Source organism: Agelaius phoeniceus, chromosome 8 (assembly GCF_051311805.1).
Source record: "Agelaius phoeniceus isolate bAgePho1 chromosome 8, bAgePho1.hap1, whole genome shotgun sequence".
NCBI lineage: Eukaryota > Metazoa > Chordata > Aves > Passeriformes > Icteridae > Agelaius > Agelaius phoeniceus.
The window spans coordinates 34,536,495-34,561,013 of record NC_135272.1 but is presented as its reverse complement, the minus strand read 5'-3'; the positions used below and the strand labels follow the sequence as shown (position 1 = coordinate 34,561,013).

Below are 24,519 nucleotides of genomic sequence, written 5' to 3'. Positions count from 1 at the left end.
CTGACAAAAAGCTGAACAGCAGGCAACAGCTTCGTGTTGGAAGCATAAGGAGCACTTGTTGCACTGCTGGCAATCAAACACACCAGAACAGCTCTGCAGTCCCTGTGCCACCCCGTATTGTCACCGTCTGTCCTCAAATACCTGGTGCACTTTATTGCAGGGGTAGCTGCCTGGCAGCAATCCCAAATCCCCACCAGCCCGAGGGAAGGGTGTGTGCGGGGCAAGGTAAGGAGAGCGGATCCCTGTTATCAGCGCTCTGCCCCGGAACGCCGCTCGCACGGAGCAGCTCCAGCGAAGCAGACAGCTCCCATCTGTTGCTCCGAGGGGAACATGCCAGCAGAGACTTTGCTGCTCCACCGCGATCCTTCGGCTCCAGCCCTTATTTTCCCTCCCGACTAACCTGCAATTCCAAAGCAATACTGGGACACTGTCTAAAATTAGGCCGTCGCTGTCCCCTCCCCTTGGAGGACGAGTTCAGAGAAACCCATCCGCAACCCGACTTTTTTCTGTCGGGTTTTATTCCCCTCCGTATTCTCCCGATTATTCCCGAGGCCGGGAATTGAGGTCCCGACTCTCTGTAGAGGCAGAGCCGTGCCGGGGGGCAGAGGTGCGGGGGCGAACGCGAACACCCGCGGCCCCCGCTGGGCTGGGCGGGCGAGCGGGGACTCCAGCGGCCCCGCGGGGGCTCAGCCCGGGGCGGGGAGCGCGGGGTGCCCCCGGTGCCGCCCCCGGCGCTGCCTGGAAGCGGCGGGGGCGGCGGGACGGGGAAACCACGTGGGGCTCCCCGGGAGCGCCACCTGAAGGGCCGAACCAGTGCCGGGGGAGGGAGGAGCGGCGAAGGCGGGGGGGAAGCACACCACAGCCCGTAACCCGGCGGAGGCAGCGGCCGCCATGCAAACAAACAAACAAACAGACAGACAAGCGCACGAACAGACGGAGGCAGAGGCGCACCGGGAGCGGCGGCGGGCCGGGGCTGAGCGCGGCCCCGGGCTTGGTGCGGTGCCCGCGGAGGAGGCGCCCGGCGGCCCTGGCGGCGCAGCCCGCGCGCGCGGGACGCGGTAACCAGATATTTCAAAAACAAAGACGTCAGCCCACACTGCCCCGCGCGCGCCCCCCCGGCATTACGTCATCCCACAAGGCCCCGCGCGCTCAAGAAGCTTCGGAAGGGGGGGGTGGCCATGGCGACCCGGGCCGGGTCCGCGCGCCGGGCCCTGGCCCCGCCCCCCCCGGGGACGGGGCGGCGGCAGCCAATGGGGAGCGCGCGGGGTGACATCATGCGCTATTTTTAGCGGGCTCGCGGCCGCTGATAAGTGAAGGGCTGCACGGCGGGAGCGGGCGCAGAGCGCGGGGCGGGCGGGAGCGAACGAGCGCGACTGAGTGCGGCCGCCGGGACGGTGGAGCGGGAATAGCGCGGAGCCGGGCAGGGAAAGTACTTGTGGCGGCGGAGCGGCGTCCCGGCACCACCGGCACGCGGAGGAGGAGGGCGGCGAGGCGTCCCGCCAGGCCGGGCGGGCTCTCAGCGCGGCGGCGGCAGCGGCGATCCAGTAAGGCTCCGCGTTTCTCCTTCCTCGGCTCCGCGTTCCCCTTCCCCGGGAGGGTCGGGGTGCCCGCGGGGAGCTGAGCGGCGGCCGGGCAGCTTCCCCTCCCCGGACTGTGTTCTATGAGTGCAAAGATGGAGCCTACTTTCTACGAGGATGCGCTGAGCGCCGGCTTCGCGCCGCCGGAGAGCGGCGGGTACGGATACAATAACGCCAAGGTGCTGAAGCAGAACATGACGCTGAACCTGTCCGACCCCTCCAGCAACCTGAAGCCGCACCTGAGGAACAAGAACGCCGACATCCTCACCTCGCCCGACGTGGGGCTCCTCAAACTGGCCTCGCCCGAGCTGGAGCGGCTCATCATCCAGTCCAGCAACGGGCTGATCACCACCACGCCGACCCCGACGCAGTTCCTGTGCCCCAAGAATGTCACCGACGAGCAGGAGGGGTTTGCCGAGGGCTTCGTGAGAGCTTTGGCGGAGCTGCACAACCAGAACACGCTGCCCAGCGTCACCTCGGCCGCCCAACCTGTCAGCAGCGGGATGGCACCTGTGTCCTCCATGGCCGGCAGCACCAGCTTCAACACCAGTTTGCACAGCGAGCCCCCGGTGTACGCCAACCTCAGCAACTTCAACCCCAACGCGCTCAGCTCCGCGCCCAACTACAACGCCAACAGCATGGGATACGCGCCCCAGCATCACATAAACCCCCAGATGCCCGTGCAGCATCCCCGGCTCCAGGCTCTGAAAGAGGAGCCGCAGACTGTACCTGAAATGCCGGGGGAAACTCCTCCCCTGTCCCCCATTGACATGGAGTCACAGGAGAGAATCAAAGCCGAGAGAAAGCGCATGAGGAACAGAATCGCGGCGTCCAAATGCCGGAAAAGGAAGTTGGAAAGGATTGCCCGATTGGAAGAAAAAGTGAAAACTTTGAAAGCCCAGAACTCAGAGCTGGCATCCACTGCCAACATGCTCAGAGAACAGGTTGCACAGCTTAAGCAGAAGGTCATGAACCACGTCAACAGCGGGTGCCAGCTCATGCTCACACAGCAGTTGCAGACGTTTTGAAGAGACTTCAGCGAGAACTGTGTGTTGTGGTACAAGTAAAAGAGGAAAAATCCAAAGTGGCAGAGGCATAAAGCTAATGGCAAAAGCTGAGAGGCTGAGTCCTGCCTGTGCTCCGCAAAGCGCATGTGTGGAAAGACTGGCAAAGCCTTCAGCTGGAGCCGGGAGTGCAGCGGCCAGCGCTGCTCCGGGAAGTGCTGTTCCTGCTCGGATGAGATGTCAGATCTTCGTTTAACATTGACCAAGACCTGCATGGACCTAACATTCGATGATCATTCAGTATTAAAGGTTAAACTGCAATAGAAACTGTAGATTGCTTTATGTAGTATTCCTTAAGAAAAAAAAAAAAGTGGGAGGGAGGTTTGTGGGAGGCTGATAAACAAAAAAAAAAGAACTGTTCTGCCTGCCTTCAAGTAAATTGTGTATGTACATATCTTTTTTTATTTTATTTTATGAAAGTTGATTAATGTCAATAAACTACTTCATGACTTTGTAAGTTATTTTTATGTTGTTTATTTGGGCACTGCCCAGTATTGTTTGTAAATAAGAGGCTTTTTTTTAGCACTCTGAGTTTACCATTTGTAATAAAGTATAATTTTTTAATGTTTCTGTTTCTGGAAAAAAATTCTAGAAGGTTCTATTATATTTAAGAAAAATAAAATAATTAAAAATGTATTTTTCCCCTCACACTTTTTTTTTTTTTTTTTTTGGCTAGTACCTTAGTTGGGAAAATGCCCTTTGGGCTGCGCTCTGAAGGGTAGGGATTATGCTGAACTTACTCTGTAACTCCAGACATGTCCTGGAGAAGGTGTGAGCAGGGGAGGGAGAAGCCAGATCGTCCTCACTGAACTCCTGCAACTTTTGGGGTTCTCCTGAGGTTGGATTCCCCAGCTGCAGCCTGCCTGCCTTGTTCTTGGGGCCCAGTTTAGACATCTGACTTCAGGCAGAGTTGTGGAGGGGTGGAAAGGCAGGGAACGAAATTGTTCCATAACTGGAGCAACTGGCTACTTGATCTGACATGTTTTTTATTAAATTAATGCCCTCAAGAAGATAAGGCAGGTGGTTGTATTAAGAAAATTATGCTGTAGGCTTAAAAAATAAAAATATTCACCTTTATCCCTGTGTTTTCTCAGGGAGGAGGTGATTCTTGTCTGTTAATATTTATGACAATGCTGCTGTCAACAGTAAAATAAGTTTATAACCCTTCCCCTGTCTCTAAATCCTTTCCCTTTTGGATATTACTCTGGGTTCTAACCTTCTTGGCAATAGAAAAGCTGGGAAAACTGAACCTAGTGGGAAATGAAAATAGCAACCTGTTGAAAAACAGCAACTCCTGTTGCTTGTTTCTAGCAATTTGCTGAAAACAGCAACTTCTCAGGCACTTCCCAGGTATTTTTTACAAAACAATCCTGAGTTTTAGTACAATGACAATCTCCAGGTATACCTCAGAAACATGCTACTTTGCTGGAGGGGGGTGGGAAACAGCTTTATTACCAGGATTTTAAACACTGCACCCAATTAATTTTGTTTAATAAACCTATTTGAAGAAGACCAGATGTTTTCCTGTTTGCTGTTTGGAGCCAAACAGCTAAGAAAAAATAGATGATATCAAAAGGCTGCCAGAAAATATTAGAAAATCATTATTCCCAAGCAGGCAGGTTTTTTTTAAAAAGTATTTTTTCCTTAAATTGGAATATGCCTAATTTTAATTGAAGTGACTGAGTTGGTTAAAGTCACTTCAGAAAATTACTAGATAGTTATTTATATTTACATATAGACATTTTTACTGTTATCAAAATGATACTCTTAAACTTGCAACTACTGTGGGTGAGCTCCTGACAGGAAGCAGAGAAGTATCTTCCTCTAGCTTTTCCCCCCATCTCTCACACATTTTATCACACAAGGGGTTGTTTTAATGTTTTAAAGATGCTCATTTGGTCGTGTCCTTCCACATCCCGAGCACATGTCAAGGTAGGCATCGTTTGGAGGGTGTTTGCTGCTGTCAGAGGAATACAACTGTAACAACACCAACCAAACAAAGGGTTACTAGGAGGATTCCCAAGTTTGCCAAGAGTACATTTTGCTGATGTCAGCAACCCGGAAGGTAAGTTGATTTTGACCATATGTAGGAATAGACAGCAGAGGGATAATACACAGCACTGCTGGGTGTGGTTTTACAGGGATTTAGCAAGTGCCAACTAGCAAAATAAGCAGGGCAAGGAGATTAATTACCTGCAAAGGTGCATGTTTAACTCTCAGCAGCGCTGCGTTATGGAAGAGACGTTAGTAGCAAGCATTTTGCTTAATCACCTAATTACGTAAAAAATAAATACATTACATAAAATACTATGTTAATTAAAGCCAGCTGAGTGACAGTCTGCTCCACCCTGGCCTCATGTGCACACACAGACATTCAGAAGTGCACTTGTGTGTTCTGGCTCAGGGTGACATTGTGTGGAATGGTGAGAGCTCCTGAGCCATGGCACTGCTGGCTCAGTGGGCACCACGGCCTGGGCTCTTCCTCTCACGCCAATATTCCAGTGGTGTCCACTCACAGAATCTGCCAGGCAAGGAGGGGGTAGGGCCAGTGAGCTCCACAAGGGCATGAGGAGCACTTCAAGATGAACCTTTTCATTGGTTCTCATCACATTTGAGGATTAGGCCTAAAAGAGGGCAAAGTAAGTTTATATTCTTTGCTCCTCCATCTGTTTTGTAAACAGTGTGGTGGGCCGGGAGCCTGTTGCTATCTGGTCCACCTCAGCCTAGATTAGAATTCAGCACTCTCAGTTTATTTCTTAGTAGATCACTGTGTGATCAATACACACAAGGGTAATGAAAGACCTGTGTGCACTTATATGTGGTGAAATGCAAAGTTTTAACACTTACTTAACTGCCAAGACTAAAATTGCCTAATGCACTATGGGCCTTAGTGCTACAAGGAATAGTCAGTCCTCTCTGAGATTCAGAGAGAAACTCTTTTTGTTGCCCCAGCTGTATTCACAAGGGAATATTTTGCAAATAACAGCATTGTGAACATGTATTTTGTTTGGCTGTGAGTGTTGTCAACGGATTCAGGAAGTGAAGTCAGAAAAAGGCAGGGTTTCAAACAGGGCAGGCTACACAGAAATGCCTGGGCAAAAAGCCTCTAATCAGAACAACATGTTTGGGACACAGGAATATTAATTAGAATTTGGGTCTCTATTGAAACCAATAGAAGCCTCACACTTCTATTCCATCAACAGAAGTGAGCTACAAAGAGGGGTTTGACCGTCATTACTCACTGAATAACTTTAAATCCAAAGTACTTTTCATGATAGGAAGATTGGTAACAATTTAACCTATTCTCCAGTGGGACAGAGTCAGAGTTACCAGCCACTTTCAACTTCAGAACACAGGGGAAGTTTCTACAGAGCCCTGTGTATCTGTAGGTCTAAAAAATACCAACTTCAAAACAGAGGACTTTAAATACCAGCCTAAGGCAGCACACACCCATTTAACAATGGAGTCTGAGGAGCAGAGATTCCTCAGCTATCTCTATTTTATAGGCAGCTATCTGGAAATCCAGACAATATCCCTCCAATCTATGTGGAAAATGGCTGACAGTTCTGTCCCATGCAGAAGTCTAAGAAATCCATTACAATAATTACTTTCTGAAAAGCAGCTCAGGCTGGAACAAGCTCAGGCACTGCTGGAGAGCACCATGGCGTGGGCTGTGCCATGTCCAGGAGAAGCACAAGGCAGAACTGAAAAAAATCCACTTATCTTTAAAATCATGCCTAGCACTTTCTCTGTTCTCCACCTCTTCTTCCCTCCCCTTATTCCCAAGACTCTGTGTAACAACATGGAGTTACCCACATCAAGAACTAAAACCAGTTCAGGCAAAGTTGGCTGTGTAGAAAATAAAAGTTGCAAACACCATGAGTGAACACAAAATATTGCTAACAGGCAGATGGACAGCAAGGAAATATTTGAAATTACCATATACACAAACCCATTATGAAACAAAAGATACCTGAGGAACATCTGGCACCAGCTGAGGGACAGGGGAAGGAAGGTGGTATTAGCCTTACAAGTAAAGAAAAGGAAACTTCAAACTGCAGATGGTTTGCTTTTTGGGAAGGTAATTCTTCCAGAGAAATGCTTGTTCCTTGGAATTACATGCACTGCCAACACCAGAGCATGCACCCAAGGGCTGGTGGCCACCCTAATTCTCCACAGATCCATTATTGTTGACATGAAGAGGGTAATGTATCCTCTGAACAGAGAATGTGCTCCTTACAAAGGGAACTTGTAAAAAGTCATCATATAATGCACCGTGAAAGCCTCTGACTACTGAAACACTTTTAGAGGGGTTTTGCACAGCAGGGCCCTCTTTTCCAATTCTGCACATCATTCTTTGCAGTACTTTTTTGTTAAGAAACAATGCAACTACAAAAACCAAATTAGATTTTCATCATGGTCCCTTCTGTCCTTAAATATCCGAAACACGAGAAGCACAGTTACAATGGGGAAGAATGGCTTGTTAAAAAGTTAATTAAATATTGAAAACACTGCTAATTTTCTTAGTTATAGAGTAAAAACAGACATCAGGGGGAACCAAACAAAAACCTAATTCAGAAAAATGAACAACTAATCTGTTTTTGAAATCTCATACAGAACTTGATAGGTCATGACTGACTTGATTCATCCAAATTTCTATAAAATACCTAGAAACTGTGAAAAAAAGCAGAAGAAAACTTAGCATTTGTTTTCCTCTGTCTCACAATTATTTTCTGGTTTTGAGTCTTATACTGTCCAAGCAGTCTCTAAGTTGAACCTTTAAACAAAAGGACGAGCAACTTGCTGAAAATTCCTCTGAACTGGGAATTTCATTCCTTATTCTCTTTTTAATTAAAACCAATTCCTGTAAGAACTGGCAGCATAATAACACCAAAGATGTGGGAAACAGGATAGAATTCCAGTAGATGGAGCTCAAAAGCAAATAGTCCTGGAACCAGCTGCACAGATGCCTGGAACAGGAGCCTCTGCTTAGATGGTGTAGTAGCCAAAAAAGATTTCAGATGAAACCTATTATCATACAAGTGTCCTAAAAACAGAATAATTTCAACAGCTTTCCTGAATTCTTAAAATAATCACTGCAATGGGGAGGGAGATCCTGCACGATTTTAGTCACAGAATAACCACAGTTACATCAGAGGACAGTAAGAGTTCAAAATGAGTGTCCATGGCTGTTTTTGTGAATTCTCCTCCCCAGTGATGGCTTAGCTGCATGGCTTTTAGATGGCTGCTGCTGCTAGCACACCCTTCTGCCTCAGATAACACGTCATGAAAACACACACGACACAGGGACCATCCAATACCCTTGTATCCAAACTCACAAAGCCTCTCTCACACACAGCACTGTACTGAAAAGAGAAAACTGAACAAGTTTTGAATCTCCACTGAATGGATCATTGCTAAATTTAGAAGCATGGCCAAGCACTACCAAAATTGGGGCCTCCCTATTTCAAGAGGTGTGATTCTCAAAGTTGATGGCTTTCTGTGATGGCAAATCAAACCATCTTGGCAACTATGAAAAGCTCATTTGTGTCCAAAAGCAGTTTTAGAACTCTCAACAGCAGCAAAAATTGTGAGCTGCTGCACACATCTTGCAAGCTCTGGAGGTTGTTTTATATTCACCTTGAGAAATCAGACCCCAAAACCCCCAAACCCCGTAACACTTTGGAGATACAGCTCAGGATTTCTTCAGTTTAACTTCTGACATCTAACAAAGCTGGGGTAGGAGGCACCACAGGCTCTCCTTACAGTTGACAGAAAAGCACCAGCCCCTTCAGAGAGTGATCTGGATAAATCAAATTGCTGCTTGAAGTGCCTGTGCCTCAGCAACGAGGTTTTTTTAACTTAGGAGCCTCCAGTCAGATAGGATGAAACCAGGGAGCAACAATTACCTGATTAGAATCAGGAGACATTCACTACACAGAACATTTTGCAAACATCCACCACGTGTTAGCAATGAACAAATTTCCATATGCAAAGCTTTACTCTGCTGCAGCCCATACATAATGTACACCTTTTTTTTTCCCTATCCAAATATTATCCCCAAATATTAACTGTGCAAAACTCCTTGCAAGAAGTAATTAAAAAGAAGACTTACAATGAACCCTCTAGTGGTGTCTCAGGGCCTCAGTCAAGATATGATCTTTATCTTGTTAATAATCACCAAGTGTCTGACCCAAATACCTGAAGGGAAAAAAAAGAACCTGAATTCTTCAGGCAAAATCCATCCCCAATTTTCTTGTTTGGCTCTGCTCTCAATCATACAGATTGTCTGTTCTCCCTGCTTCCTGACTGAACAAGATAAAGTATTTATAAGTATATATATTTTAATTAGTTATGCAAGTGCTTTAATATGCAGAATTACATAAAAGCTATGTAAAAATATACAGTAAGTGCAGCTGACTCCAAAACAGGAGTTTGCAGTTAGTCTCCAAAAACCTTACTGACCAAAAAAACCCCTGGAAAGTTAACATCAAATTTCCTTCTTTAAATGATGAATTGTAAGCAGAATTTAATGTTCTTTGCCCAGGTTGCTCCTCTTTGAAGCAGAGATTTCTAACCAGTACCTTTCTGGTACAGCACAATTTCCAGTTTTCAGGAGTGTGACCTATGGAAAAGCAGGCAGCTTTTCTCTAGGCAGTTGTATCTGTGCTTTTAATACATCACCATGGTTAAAGACTTCTGGATTTTATTTCCCACTTTTGCACTCCAAAAACCACCACAGCTCAGTATATTTAGGGAAGTGCCCCTCACTACACTTCAAACAGTTTAGGCTCTGTGTAATTTTGGAGAAGTAACAACAAAGTTGACCAATATGACTATTTCTCAAAATACTGACAGTTGCCAACAAAGTAACACAAGTCCTGAAGATGCTGAATATCCCTGTTTTGGAAATCAGGACAGTGACAAATACTGGAAGGAAAGGAAGGAAGGGCAAAACCCTTTGTACCAGGAGCTGGGTTTTTTCTTAGACTAAATTTTTATTTTGGAAGAAAGTTACACAGCTCCATCTCTTTCAAATGGATGGTTTCAAACTGGTCCAAGTGAGCACATCTGTCTTTTTGTGCAACCCAGGGCCTCACTGAACCACCTCAGGTAGCTTTAGCTGGTGTTTGATGAAGGTACCAAGGAAGCAGTTCAGGTTTCTGTGCCAGTTTGTGCCTGCAGGAGCCACAAGTGCTGCAGGGGCTGCTGCTGCCAGGCAAACCCGGACAGAGGCACCTCCTGCACTGAGGGAGCTCAGCTTTGATGTGTTTAAGCATTTTCTCTGTCTCAGTGTCAGCCTAAGCAAGCACCTTTTCCCTTCTCCTTTTCTTTTCCACTCCCTCTTTTGTGCTGGTAGTGCTTTTGGGAATATTTTACCCTGCATTGCTCCATTCTATTCTGTTACCCACAGAGCTCTACAAACACCTGAAATGACAGGGAGCAACGAGGGGGGTGGAACACAAATGCAGGTACAGGCAGTGAGGATGTGGCATCTCCTGAAAGAAATGCTCACAGCCATATCCAGATTGCCACAGATCGAGCCAGAACTCCTGAATTCATTCTTCTCAATGGAACTTACAGTACAAAAATGCCCAGACAGATTTTGCACCAGTTTTGCTAACTTAATTTAAGTTCACACTTTTGGTTAAACAAGCTCAGCTCCCCATATGGACAAACCTATAAAACATGGTTTGACTTTCCCAGGGAACATTTTTCATGCAGCCATTAACTTGAACGAGAACTGTGAGACATTACTGTACCTGCTTATGAAACTGTTTTTGTTAGATGACTAACTTTATGCATATATGTTTAAAATTATTTAAGAGGGCAGTGAGGTTATTATTCCAAGTCTTATAAATGGAATTTCTTGCACATGTTCCTGATATTGGCTTCCATGCTTGTTTTGAATTTACTTACAAAGTACACTGCCACACCCACAATTAATTTCAAGCTATTTCCTTGGCCCCCTCTGTTTGCTGCATTATCATCCTCACGTGGAGAAACTGCTCCTGTGTTTTTCACTGCACAGGAAATGCCAGGCTGGCAGCATGAGAAAGGCTTGGATTTTAACTAAATGTTAATGGTTGTTGCTGTGGCTTCAATGTGGCAACAATGAAAAGCTCTCACATTTAGGATCTACAACTCCTATTTGCTACTGGCAATGCCAGTTACAGTTCAATCAAGCTCTAAAGGTAACAATGACAACGGAGGGACAAAAGCAACAAAGTAATGAGCTCGAGGAAGGAAAGATCTTATGAAGTTACTATTTTTTTCTGTTACAAAAAGCCCAATTCTCAAACCTGTTGCAAATGAGGAACACCAGCAGCTCGGTGCCACCTTATTTTCTGTAGCCTATCTAATAGTGCTTCCTCCTGGAATTTAGTTCTACGTGTTTGGACACTTGAACGGCCCAATGTAAGAAAGAAAATTATCCCCTTAAACACACTGCCCATCATTCCAGGAAAGCACTGCTGCCCATCTCAGCCCTTCCTGCCTCTCTCTCCAGGAGAGTCTCACTCCTCTGCTGGCAGTCCTACAACAATTCAGAAGAATGAAACTCCTGTCTTTTACAACTCTACAGGAACAGGAACAAGCAAGACCTCACCATAACACACAATAATGAACCCAGATTCCTCTGTGTTTCTGGGGTTCAGCTGGTTCCACACCAGCCAAGAGCACAATCAGTAATGATTTTGAGTTCTAATTCCAGCTACAGCTGTACATGAGAAGCTCCTTTATAGTTGCACACACAGTTCTCCATAGCTGCTGACTGAGATCTGCAGTGTAGAAACACTGAGCTTAATTCTCCTTTTCCCAGGCAGGCCAGATCTTGGCTTAAAAAACAAAGCTGAAAAGCCCCAAACCAAACAACTTGGTCTTGGGCTAAATCCTCCCTCTGCTTGGATCTTCAAAATGATACTGACTTCACAGAGATTTACTCTCTGATTTAAATGACTGCATGAGTCTGTGAGTTCAAAAAGAAAAGTTTTATAAGTACAGGTTCAAAACAAACAGACTCTCCATGCAGTAAAAATTACCACTTTTGCCTTACAACTAAAAATGATCATTAAATGATGATGCTCCAAAAATCTATGAAAGGCTCTTCAAATTCATGAGAAGAGTCAGAATAAAAGCAGAGCTCTCAATTACTGAGAATTTTGAATGGTTTGCTATTTCCTTTGTGCACAGCCATCAGTATTTCATAGTCCAAAGCCTGTCCCATATGAACAATGATATATTAAGATGTATTTTGATTTATTTATCAAATTAGATTAAACTATGTTTAAACATTGCTGGTTCTAGTTCTAAAACTGGAGTATTAAGATTCACCACATCACAAAAAACCTAAGATTCTTCAAGTCCATTTGCCTAATAAATGCTTGCCATGCCTGGCATGACAAACCTCATCCTAATCTGGAATTTAGCTATTATTTGATACTTTATGTTCTAAGATTCCTTCCTTAAGTGCAAAGCTTTAATTTAAGCCAGCTGTTCCACAATAACTCAGCATGTGTGGGATTTTCCCACTAGATGAAAATGATAAGCAGGATTTTTTTTTATTTTTAAAGATATATTATGAGCCCATTGAGAGATGGCTCCTTTTAAATAAAGGCAAAGAAATGGTAACAGTTGGTTCAGCCATGTAATATAAAAATGATCCTGTGCAACACAGCTGGGTTTGTTGCTGGTATTGCATTGGCCATGTCATGGGTTAATGTACAAAGTTATGTTGGCTTTTTTAGCTCCCCATTTTTACTGACCTGTGCACTTTGTTTCATGTTGATAATTAATACATGAATATTAACATAATAATATAATATTCTAAATAGGCATTTTTATTCAAATTACACCATTCACTTGAGGTTATTTGTGCTCATAAGGGAGAGTGTTGAAGTGCACACCTGTACTACAGAATGCTACTGGTGTATTATTAAAATACAGGCAGTTTTAGCATTGAAATATATTGGTTTTTTCAATACCATTTTGATCACAAGAAAATGGCAAATGGCCTTTAGAAGAAAAAAAAAGCACTGTCATCCCAGAGTCATTGGCAGGTAAAGGGTTAAAATCAGCACAGGATTTGAGAGCAACAGAATGTTTTCCTGCAAACTCCTTCTATGGTGTGATCCAGGGGAAGGTCCAACTCAAGTGCTGGATGTTCATACAGGATTTCCTATGACTAATGCTGTCAGCATTCAAGACTTTTGATTTAAAATGTGGGTGTTCTACACAGATAGGAAATTTACCATTTACAAATTTCATATTCAAAAATGAATGGAAATTACTGTGATTTTCAGATTCATTTTCTGTACGTGGAATGATAGCATAAAATAAGGAAGTCACTGAGTGGCATGTGCTGGGAGTGCCTGCCAAGCTTTTACACAAAAAGGGATTTGGGATGGGATTCACAGGTAGCTTGTACAGGAAGGCCTTTTCCTTCCTTATTTTTCAAAAGCTTTGCTGGATGGAAATTATGCCAGTGAGTAAAAGAGGGGAAGGGGGAACAAAGCAGCATCCCAGTGGTTTTGGTGTCAATTCAAGCAAAACTGAAAGTCACATCTCGATGACATTGATGCATCCTGTTGTAAAATAAACTAACAAAACCAAGCCTAGGGAGCACAAAAGATGTTTTTGATTTGAAAGATTCAGAAACAAAGCAATACAGCAACAAAAGCAAACTGGAAAATGCAAACTTGAGATGTAATCTGTTACAATTAAATTCAATTTGCCAATATTGCTAGCAAATCTGCCATGGCTGTGTACACTCTCCAGCAGGTTTGTTCTGAATTCTGTTGCAAGCTCTGGCTGCTTCAGATAATGTTTAAATAGAGGTATTTTATTGAATTGAACATGAAGTCACTAAATGCACTTGAGCTGTCATTACAATATCCCTTCTATGCACTTCTTAATGTCACATTTATCCCATTTTCATGATGCAATATTAACTTTTAATTGAAACTGAGATTTCCCTGTGTCTTGTGACACAAGGGAAAAAGAAGGTTGATTCTAGCTATTAAAAATCATTATTCTTTCCTTAATCTGGGTCTTCTGAAATCCCTAGTGGCCATATTACTGTTCTATTATTGAGCAAGGATTTTGCCTCACTGGGAACCATATGATATATAAATACATTTACAGGTAAATTACAATGGGTCTAAATGCCTGTTCAGCATCTACCACATCACCTGACAGGAGTCCCACAAGTCTCAGAGACCTCAATTAAACCCAGACCTGCTATTTAGGCAAGGAGAGGGAAATTTTTTTTTTTTTTTTTTTTTTTTTTTTTTTTTTTTTTTTTTTTTTAAAAAAGCACAAACCAAAAAAACTTTTAAAACTTTTTCAAACAGGGAATGCTTCAACTGCTCAGCAAAGGAAACTGAATTTACAAATGAGTGTGGTGAGGTTAGAGGGACAGTGTGGAAGAGACTCAAAAAGGCATAAGGCAGCAATATTCAAGGGATGAAAATGAAAGTAGTGCAGGGACTATGGAAGACATCAAAAGCTTTAGGAAGGATGTCTGAAGAGATGCAGCTCTTGTAAAGACTGCTGGTGGAGGTGTGCAGTTCTCTCCAGCTGGACATCAGAACCAAACATTCGAGTTATGGAAGCTATTATTTATTAAATAAAAAGGATGCTGACATAATGAGTCAAACTTGTGCTTTGTCCACAGAGCAGCTGTGGCACAGGTACCAACCCTGTGTGCTGGGAGAAGAGGCATTCCTAGGGAGAAGAAAATCCATGCTCTGTGTTTGCATTACTCTTGTGACCAAATCTAGGGGTTTTTTTTCCAAAAGCCTCTTTATGCAGCAAATAATTCTCTGCTCCCAGTGCAGACTAGAGGAGTAAGGAATAAAGACTTAGTTCCAGGCATGGGAATAGAGAAGTCTGAAATGAAAGCTCCAGTTCAGATGGGACTGCACATGATCTGCACAGCCATGGAAACTGAGGGGGCAGCCAGGTCATGGCTTTCCCCTGCTGCATGAATCACTCTTTGAATGGAAATTTGAGTAGGAAGACATCATGGCTTGGGAACAAAGGGAGCTGCTGGAATAGCACAGGTGCAGCCCAGCACAGAAGGGTGTTTTGGGGCATGCCAAGGAAAGCAAACACCATGAATCTGGAGGAGTTGTCAGGACTTTGTGATTTAGGGAGCCCTCCAAATCAACAAGGGTGTTTCTCACAGAGTCAAACAGACCAGAGGACAGCTGAGGTCCTGAGCCAGCGCTCCAGTGAATCAGGTCCTCAGTGCTGGAGCTTTATTCAAAACTCAGAAAAAGGCAGGAGCTGCTGATGTCCTGCTGCTGTTGCTGGCAGTCACACTGGCACTCCTCTGAGGCACCCCTGTGGAGCTGGGTGTGTAACCATATCCTCTGCTGAGCTGGGGCTGAGGTGAGGTGCAGGAACCCAGAGCCTGACACACAAGAAGACATTTTCTGGGGGAACCAAAATAGTCAGTGAAAGGCAGAGGATTCAAACAGAGGGCAGGGGAAGCTGCCAGAAATGGGCAGATAACATGAAAGAATCAACTCTATATCCCTCTGAATGAGAAATACTGTGGGCAAAAGATACCAAATTATAGAACTGAGAACAGACTAAAAGACCAATAAGAAAGAAACAATTACATGCCTGTGATTTTCTGCTACAGCAGGAAAATTAAACTTCATTTTGATGTATAACAAACATAAACCAAATGCAACTAAAAATCCAAGATGATTTTAACCAGTTGATCAGGTTGGAGTACAACTAAATAATAATAAAGGCAAATGGAATAAATAAAAGCAACTGCCTCCACATATTTTTTTCCAGAAGAAGGAAGGAAAATAATACCAGTTTTAAAAAGATGTGGTTACAAGCTAGTCCCTTGAGTAACTTCAATTGTCTAAGGACTAGGAAAGTGCTATAGATAGAGAGATTTAACTAGAACAGTGAAGATGGACTGGTGATAGATTTTTATGGTCACTAAGAACAAAATGCTGCTTGGTACTGGTGTAATTCCAGAACAGTTTTCATTGAGTACTCTACCTCTACAAAGCAAATTTGGCCAAAAGGCTTTTCTGGGAGATGCAGTGACAGCACCAAACCCTGCTGGGGGCAATGCTGGGGCTGTGAGGAAGATCCTTACTGCCTTCACCAGTTACAAAACTTCTATAAAGTATTCTCTTCTGTAAGTTTTCACTGACAAAGTGCATGCTACTGACTCAAAATCACAAGGGTTTGTTTGGTTTACAATGCAAAAAAATCTGCCCATTTTGGAGAAAAACCCTATCCCTCTCTCCTTTTGGTTTTGCTGATCCTAAAGCTGCCTCAGCATTCAGTAACTCAATACTTTTACATCATTTACATTTTATCCTAATGATAGGATAATCATCAGTTAGACAGAAAAATTTTAATTTTTTTTAACTTTGCATTATGAAATTTGCACTAGCTAAATATATCATTCATCAAATCAGAACAAATTTTCTTTCAAACCAACTTTTGTTTTATTTATTATGTTCTGAAACAAGAATGTTTCTTTTCTTTACCTCTGTGACCCTAAACTAGCAACTCTTTTTTCCTTCAACCTCCACTTTGTAGCTTTTTAGAAAACAACCTGGAAAGTAATGCCATAAAGAACTTTGGAAAAATACTTTGCTCACTCTTCTTAAATTCACTTCTAAATGCATGATAAACTGGAAAACATTCCTGATCCTCACTCAGGCTGAGTTATGTATTTGTTAAGCCTCATTCCTGGAGCTGGATGCAGCCAGCCTGCTCTGCTGGCATTTACAGCCATCAGTGGCACTTTACAGATGTGCACTGTCCACTCACAGCTACCCTGGCTCAGGAACTACATGGAAGTGCTCATTAATCTTTGGGAAAAAGAACAGTTTGCATTGCATGGGTGCAGTGCTTAATGTGACCTTCATTTGTTTATGCCTGAGGAAACAGCCCTACAGTGCTGCGATAAGACTGTGGCTTGTTTTGGAAATAGAATAAAGTACCTGGGACATTATACCAGCTGCTGCATGATTGGTATTAGGAAAGCATCCAGGAGCAGTGGACAAATGTGGGAAGCTGTGGATTCTGCAGGTCTCTCTTTCAAGCAAGGGTGGCTCTGTGCTAGCAAGAGGCGTGTGGGATGGGATGGGATGGGATGGGATGGGATGGGATGGGATGGGATGGCATGGGATGGGACAGGATGGGATGGGATGGAATGGGATGGGACAGGATGGCATGGCATGGCATGGCATGGCATGGCATGGCATGGCATGGCATGGCATGGCATGGCATGGGACGGGATGGAATGGGATGGGATGGGATGGGATGGAATGGGATGGGATGGCATGGCATGGCATGGCATGGCATGGCATGGGATGCTGAGTCAGGCACAGAACACTGTCACACTGCCCAAATCAGCTTTCCTCACCCTCAGTGGGCCCTGCTCAGGCCCCTGATCTCTGTTCTGTGTGTGCACTGGGGATGGCCCTTCCCTAGGGAACAGCTCCCATCTCAGCACCAGCCAGGAGGGCCCCGAGCCTGCTCCACAGAAATATGACTGACACAAACTCATCACTCAGCACCAAAGCTCCCCTTGGATTCCCCTCATTTACTGCAGTTCATCTTTAGGCAAAACCAAGCTCTGCACCTTGCCTCCTGCAGACATCCTGTCTGCTCAGCTCTCCCAATGTTCTAACAAGTGAAGCTCACTGTAATCATCACCATGAACTCTTCCAGCTCTGCTGTTTCTCAATCCAGCTCTGCCTAAATATAGTTCCACCTCAACCAGCTCGGCCACTCTCAGATTGCTGGTTATCCAAAGCAGGGCTCTCCTCATGAGCCCTGTTTATTAAGGAAAATGTCTTGATTACCCAGAGATATTTCTGCACCCCTCACGATGTTTAGATAATGATGCTGGCTGTATTATCTCTTACGGGCTGGTTATTCCACAGCGAGATGCGATCCCAACAGCTCGGCAAGAGCCGCGGTGGAGGAATGGTGACCTCTGCAGGTGCCTCAGTCCCGCAGCCACATCCCCTCACGGGCTCCTTCCACCACGCTCAAGGTGTACTTTGGGTCGCTTTCATCTTTGAGAAATTAAAGTCGAGAAAATTAAATGTATATTTGATGATGACATGGCAACATCAAATCGGCTCGAGAACACGGGCATGCGTTAATTTAAGAAATAAATGTTCATCGCTGAGAAGCCAGAAAACAATACTTCAAAGGACAAAAACTTCAAAGCACTCTATAACTTCAAAGCACTGCACCAACAGTCATAAACACTTAGGACGTGTCTGTGAGGTAGAAAAAAAAATTTCCTTTTTTAATGCTTGTGTAAACAGGGAACAGGGATTAAGGGATTTGCCCAAGGACATAAGTTAGGAGCAAAACTGAGATTTTAGCATGTCAGAAATAACTGACTCAAGTGTCCCAGCTACAGCCAGATTGAAACAGTTCCCTGCACAGACACCTATTCATCAGAGGCCAAATTTGATATCTTTCCTATCAAGGGCATCACCTGCCTTTCAAACATACACATTTAGTAAAGCTCACAATTTTCTCTTTAAAATAACTTAATAAATAGCCTTTTAAAATCACCTAATAATCCAGTCCTTGGATACAGGGAGCTAAAGAAGCCAGCAGAAATAAAGGCAGTCTGTGAAGTTCCTTATGCCCCTCTGACAACAAATAAATATAAAAGATAACAAAGCAGCCCACAGATTTGCCTCTTCCTTCTCTCCAACTTGTTTTCTTAGATCTTCAGTAATATTAAATAGTGCCAAGTTTATTTTTAATGTGGAGTTTACTGTTGATCTGACATATTTGTTGTCTCATGCACTTAATTAAATGAGAAGAGGTGTTGCCTTAATATTTTTCCCTTCTCTAAAACATTTACATGTCAAATAAAGTTAGTAAGTGAAAAAGATATAAACAAAAAAAGCACGCTTCAAATAGCCAATTTTGAATCTCTTTGTGAAGTCATTGTTGGAACAAAGGCTTAATTCTAAAAGTGGCTAAAATAATAATTAAAAAATAAGGGCATATAAAGCATAATTTCTTAAAACAAATCTATACAACAAGCTTCCAAAACTTTCATGCCAAATATGATTCTTGTTTTAAGACAGAATTTCTTCATAAGTCACATATTTATAATGAGAAACTTTTTTAAAAAAATTCATAATTATATTTTGAGGGCTGTGACTTGCATCTCATAACACATCAATTGCTGCTTGTTACTTTCCAAAATAAAGTGAAGTGGCTCTGAAAGAGGTGCTGCCTGCAAATAGTGTTCAAATGTTCCTCCTCAAGGCCAGGGAGGAGAACTGCACCCTTCCATCTTTACTAGGACCTGCTTACCAAGGAAATTCCTGTATTCACAACACGGGGAAATGACTGCCATACTAATGGAATCTTAAAGAATATCACCATTTCTTTTTTATTTTCTTCAGGAGTTCCAAAAATGCCATCTAGAATAACTCTGCTCAGCACACACATAACATCTCCCACTGCCAGAGCTCAACTTTCCTGCAAAGGTGATAAGGATTGTTATCTCTGTTTAGCACAGGAAGAATGATAATGACAACATGAAGATCCCATTTCCCCAAACTCAGTAAGGACTGATTTACTCAGAGACATCTTCAGGACTTGGTTCAGTCAAATCTGAAGACTGAATAATTTGCAGCTTACAGCCTGAGTCAGTGGCAGACTTGGGAACACCATTCAGTCCACATTAAAACATGCTATGAGTTAACAATCATTAACTAAATGACAAAAGTTTTGCTATTCTTGGTGTAGTGCCCTTCTCTGCATTTCAGAGGAATTACTGGGCTCTTAAATTGGCTGTCAAATTTGCTGACTTGGTAACTGGCTGGCTTTCAAAATATATATTAAAAGCCTTGCCTTTTCCAGCTATTTCTTCAATAAAACTTTTTTTTTTCATAGAATAAATTTTGCGATCTTACTTATAAAGTTAAAGTCAACAGCAAAAAATTAAAAATCTTATCAGTCACCTTGTAGATGCTATTAAAGAAAATACATGCAAAGGGATCAGGACCCAGCAGAAGGGGCACTGAACTAAGAAACTGATGGCAGAATTTCCCATTTGCTTAAATAAGGTCAAGCTTTCGCCTTTTCAGCTCATTTTACCTCCAGTTTCCCCAAACTTTGTAATCTCAATTTCTCTCTCAATTGGTTTCAAAATGTGTGGATAATTACTATTTTATTTCCTTCTCTTCCACAGGGAATTTAAACACCAATAAGTTAAATTAATTACAGCTAGATCCCAAGGTCCTACATCCATATGGAAGACTACCCAGATTTGAAGCTCTAATTATACTTTAAATATTGCACACTGAATCACACACCTTGATCCACCTCATGGAAAAGAGTTAACTTCCAGACAGACTCTGGGTTAGAGCAGGAATGACAAGCTAAATGGCCTTAAATATACCCCTGACTGGAGTTGTAGCTCATATTAGAAAGGCTGGATCACTTTTTATAACCAGCTGCTTATACAGTTTATTTTTATCTAGGTCTTTATGCTTTTATTTCATTACATTATAGGGTTTTCACCTGCATAGCTGGCAGTGTGCACTCTTTCATTTCAGATCACACAAATGTGTGATCATGGCAACAGTAACTATGCTGTGAATTTTCTTTTGTCATGTTTAATTGACTGGTCATTTAGGAACCAGCTTGGCCAGAGGAACAGAGAAACTCAACTAACAGCTATCTTCTATTCAAACACCAGATTCACAAAAGCATTTTTTTAATCCCTAATTATGAATTAAAAATCTGGAAGAAGCTTTCCAAGTGAACTATCTTTACATATCACAGACTTTTGTTTTGTTATTAAGCTGTACTCATTGCTAAGGAAGAACAGAGAAGATCAAAGGACTTCCAACAACCAGAAACTCAAAGGTGAGGGAGTTTTGATTTCTTTAAAGATTTAGCACTGATCTACAATGGTTGTTAGTTCATGGTTCTATGAAAAGACTGAAATTGTGTGAGCCTGCTTTGCTATTTCCTATTTAATTCTATCAAACAATACCTCAATTCACTTTTTGATTAGCAACATGATCCGGCATTCAAGCAGCCTGTTTACAAACCCATATGCAATTGAAGTTCTAAGGACTAAAAAAGAGGAACTTGTACAAGGCATAAATGACCCAGACCAGCTCCTTCACTGGCTGATAGAAAATGGTATTTTTACCCCAGAAAAAAAACTGGTCCTGAGTTTCTATAGGACACGAACAGCAAAGAACTCTCGGGTGTTAGACATACTCATTTCTCAAGGTGAACGAGCCTGCAGGCTCTTTTTTTATCCATGTTTAAAGCAAGTGGAACCAAAACTTTACAGCAAGATAAGAAAATACGTCAGTGAAGTAAATGAAAGCATTGGAGATGCCAGAAGACAGTTGGTTGGGTATTTACTTGAAAAAGATAAAGTGTGGTTTGAAATCAGCAGCGAACAGCACCAGGGGAATAAAGACAGACCTGTGGGAAAAAAGCACAAAGGGGCTATTAAGAAGAAAGGAAAAGTAACTCCACTTTCAAGGGCAACAAAGCTTAGAAAAGATCCTGCTGCTGTTGATATCTTTGCTGCAGTAGCTAAAGGCTCCCTTCCTGAGTTAGAGAAAACACTGAAGGAGAATGATCTCAATATGCTGAACGCCTCCAGTGAAACACTTCTGCACGTTGCAGCTGCTCATGGCCATCTCCCCGTCATGGCACATTTGCTCAGCAAAGGTGCAAGGACAGGTGTGCAGGACAGGAAAGGGAGAACAGCCCTGCACAGGGCTGCTGAGAAAGGCCACGGAGGGGCAGTCAAGCTGCTTCTCCGAGGCGGTGCTCCCACACACACTCTGGACATGGAAGGCAAGACACCACTTCACTGGGCTGCAGAGAATCACCACAGCCATATAGTGAAGATGCTCCTGAAAGAAGAGGCAAGGAGCTGCAGGAATCAGCACACCTTTTTACACATGGCAGCTCTTAGAGATGAGAGCAGCCTGACCAAAAAGCTTTTAGAGGCTGGTGCCTCCACTGAAGGAAAGGATGAGAGAGGACAGACTGCTCTCAGTTATGCTGTTTCTCAGGGATCTGAAAACACTGCAAAAGTACTTCTAGAAGCTGGAGCCACTGTTGATTCCAACACGGTTGAAAGAGCCTTCAACAGCAACCACCCATCCATCTTCAAAATACTCTTGGAATATTCTAAAGATTTGTCTGCTGACATAATGGAGTCAGCTCTTTTTAGAGCTGTACAGAAGAATCTGCACGGTGTTGTAGCAGCTTTAATTGACAGAGGCACAGATATCAATGCCCACAACAAAAAGCATTACACTCCTTTGCTGCTGGCCTGTGAAATGGGCAAAGCGGAGTCAGCAGAAGTTCTAATGGAAAAAGGAGCAAACCTAGGAATGAGGACTCCTGCTGCAGACACAGCTCTGCACCTGGCAGTGCAGGCTGGGGCTGCTTCCATCGCAGCTCTGCTCCTGAGCAAGGGCATGGACACAAACCTCAGGAACCAGGCTGAGGAAACCCCGCTCCACGTTGCTGCCCTCTGGAATCATGGAGCACTCGTTGGCCTCTTAGTCAGTGCTGGGGCCAGAATTAATGCTGTCACCAAGGACTTTGCCACTCCCCTGCATGTCGCCAGTCACAGAGGTCACACCAATGTTGCCCGACAACTGCTGCACCACAAAGCTCCTGTCAATGCTCAGGACAAGCAGGCAAAGTCCCCTTTACATCTGGCTGCTGAGCAGGGACACAAAACACTGGCAGAGATGCTCCTGAAGGCCAGAGCTGATCCCAACGCTCAGGACAAGGAGAAGAAAACTCCCCTGCACGCTGCAGCTCTGAGAGGACACCTCAGCATCGTGGAATTGCTGTTGGCTAAGAAAGGGAGAGCTGGAGCTAAGGACATGGATGGATGCACCCCGCTGCACTATGCCACCATGAAAGGGAACACAGACATCCTAAAACTTCTCCTGGCCTCGGGGAAAAATAAAAATATCAACGACAGAAACATCTGGAGGAAGACAGCCCTGCACATTGCAGCAGAGTACGGACATGGAGAGCTGATAAATCTCCTCCTGAGGCACGGGGCTGCCATCAACGCCTGGGACAGCAGCAGGGACACTGCCCTGCACTGCGCCTGCAGGGCCGGGCACCTCAGCGCTGTCAGAGCCCTCCTCTGCGGGGCACGGCGGGAAAAGGCAAATTTACTCGCTGTCAACAGCCTCAGAAAAACCCCACTGCAAGTGGCAGAGTTGAACAAAACAGAAAACCAGGCTCAAATTTTAACACTGTTGAGAAAGAAAATGTTAATAACAAAATGAAGATGTAAAGGAAAAAACTTTACATTTAAGTGTAGAATTCTCTTTAATGTAATTTGGATAGTCCTAATGTGGAAGATGATTGAGAATTATGCTTGAGCTGGCAGAATTAAATTAGCAGAGGTGATCTTAGGAAAAAAGGATCTTAAAGACACTGTTAAACTTTAAAGTACTGATTAGTCTTTTGCTTCTCTCATGAATCACATATTTGGGACCTATATAAAATGTTCTTGCCTTATAAACATTGTGTTTGAACTCTTCTAGTATAAATCAAGACAAAGACAGAAAATATCTTTTCATATATCCGTGAATATCAGCCTGTATAGATAGCTTAGTTAGGCATTGTTTGGCAAAATTCACAAGTTAAAAAAATCTATTACGAATAGGAAGATGTCTGTATTTCCTCAAGGTATTCCCAAGACTACAACAATTATTAACAATTATTTTTCTTTCTATCTTTTGTCATACCATTGTCTGGATTTTGCATTTTTAGATAGGGAGAACAAAAACCAACATTTGCCATTTATTAAATTCACTTTCATTCCAGCACAAAGATAAAATATGTAGAATAAAAAGGTTGCAACAGAGTTTCTTGGTTCAAAATATTTGTATTGATATGACAACACAAATATAAACAGAAACACTTTCTGAATCAACAGAAAGTTCTCTGGGGTTATTTCCCTAATAATGATAATTAACCCTTACACTTCCCTTCAGATTACAAACCATGTTACCACAAACACCCAAACACCTTTTGAGAAATGAAACACGGATTTAAGAATGCATGAGACTAAAGCTAATTTTTGTTATCGATAAAACAACACTTTTGCAATGCCTGGTGAAGGAACAGACATCACCACAAACTTGAAGGACCTAGGGGCACAGAGCTCGTGTAGGCTCAGAGGATCACAGAACCATTTGGGATGGAAAAGACCTCCAAAATCACCCAGTCCAACCTGTGAGCAATCATCACCTTGTCAACCAGAACACTGAGTGCCACGTCCAGCCTTCTCTTAAACACCTCCAGGGATGGAGACCCCATCACCAACCTAGGCAGGGTGTTCTAATGTTTAATCATTTCTTCTGTGAAGAATTTTTTCCTTAAATCCAATCTAAACCTCCCCTGGTGCAACTGGAGGCCGTTTGGTCTTGTTCTGTCCCTTGCTCCCTGGGAGCTGAGCCTGATCCCCAACCAGGCTCACCCTCCTGACAGAGAGCTGTGGAGAGAGAAAAGGAACCCCTGAGTCTCCTTTTCTCCAGGCTGAACCACCCGAGCCACTCCTCACACTTGTACTGAGGCCCTTCCCCAGCTCTGGACACCTCCGGCCCCTACATGTCCTTCTCACAGTGAGGGGCCCAGACCCGCACGCATCTCTGAGGGTGCCCCTCACCACTGTGTGCTCCAGCACCCACATCTCTGAGGGAGCCCCTCACCACTGTGTGCACCCACATCTCTGAGGGTGCCCCTCACCACTGTGTGCTCCAGCACCCACATCTCTGAGGGTGCCCCTCACCACTGTGTGCTCCAGCACCCACATCTCTGAGGGTGCCCCT

At 43.7% G+C, this 24,519-nt stretch overlaps 3 protein-coding genes across 3 annotated transcripts in view; 2 read left to right on the top strand and 1 right to left on the bottom strand.

Annotated features, from left to right (window-relative positions):
* FGGY (FGGY carbohydrate kinase domain containing) overlaps positions 1–24,519 on the bottom strand; it is a 290,561-nt gene that overhangs the window by 265,432 nt on the left and 610 nt on the right. The window lies entirely within an intron of this gene.
* On the top strand, positions 1,341–3,205 carry JUN (Jun proto-oncogene, AP-1 transcription factor subunit). The gene has a single exon (XM_054638131.2). The coding sequence runs from the start codon at positions 1,661–1,663 to the stop codon at positions 2,603–2,605; it is 945 nt and encodes a 314-aa protein (XP_054494106.1). The 5' UTR covers positions 1,341–1,660; the 3' UTR covers positions 2,606–3,205.
* Positions 20,516–23,495, top strand: LOC129124079 (CARD- and ANK-domain containing inflammasome adapter protein-like). Its single transcript, XM_054638804.2, has one exon. It carries the CDS (start codon positions 20,701–20,703, stop codon positions 22,966–22,968), a length of 2,268 nt encoding a protein of 755 aa, XP_054494779.2. The 5' UTR covers positions 20,516–20,700; the 3' UTR covers positions 22,969–23,495.

Excerpts from the sequence above, each read along its gene's own strand:
- JUN (XM_054638131.2), top strand. The coding sequence starts at position 1,661 with ATGAGTGCAAAGATGGAGCCTACTTTCTACGAGGATGCGCTGAGCGCC.
- LOC129124079 (XM_054638804.2), top strand. The coding sequence starts at position 20,701 with ATGATCCGGCATTCAAGCAGCCTGTTTACAAACCCATATGCAATTGAA.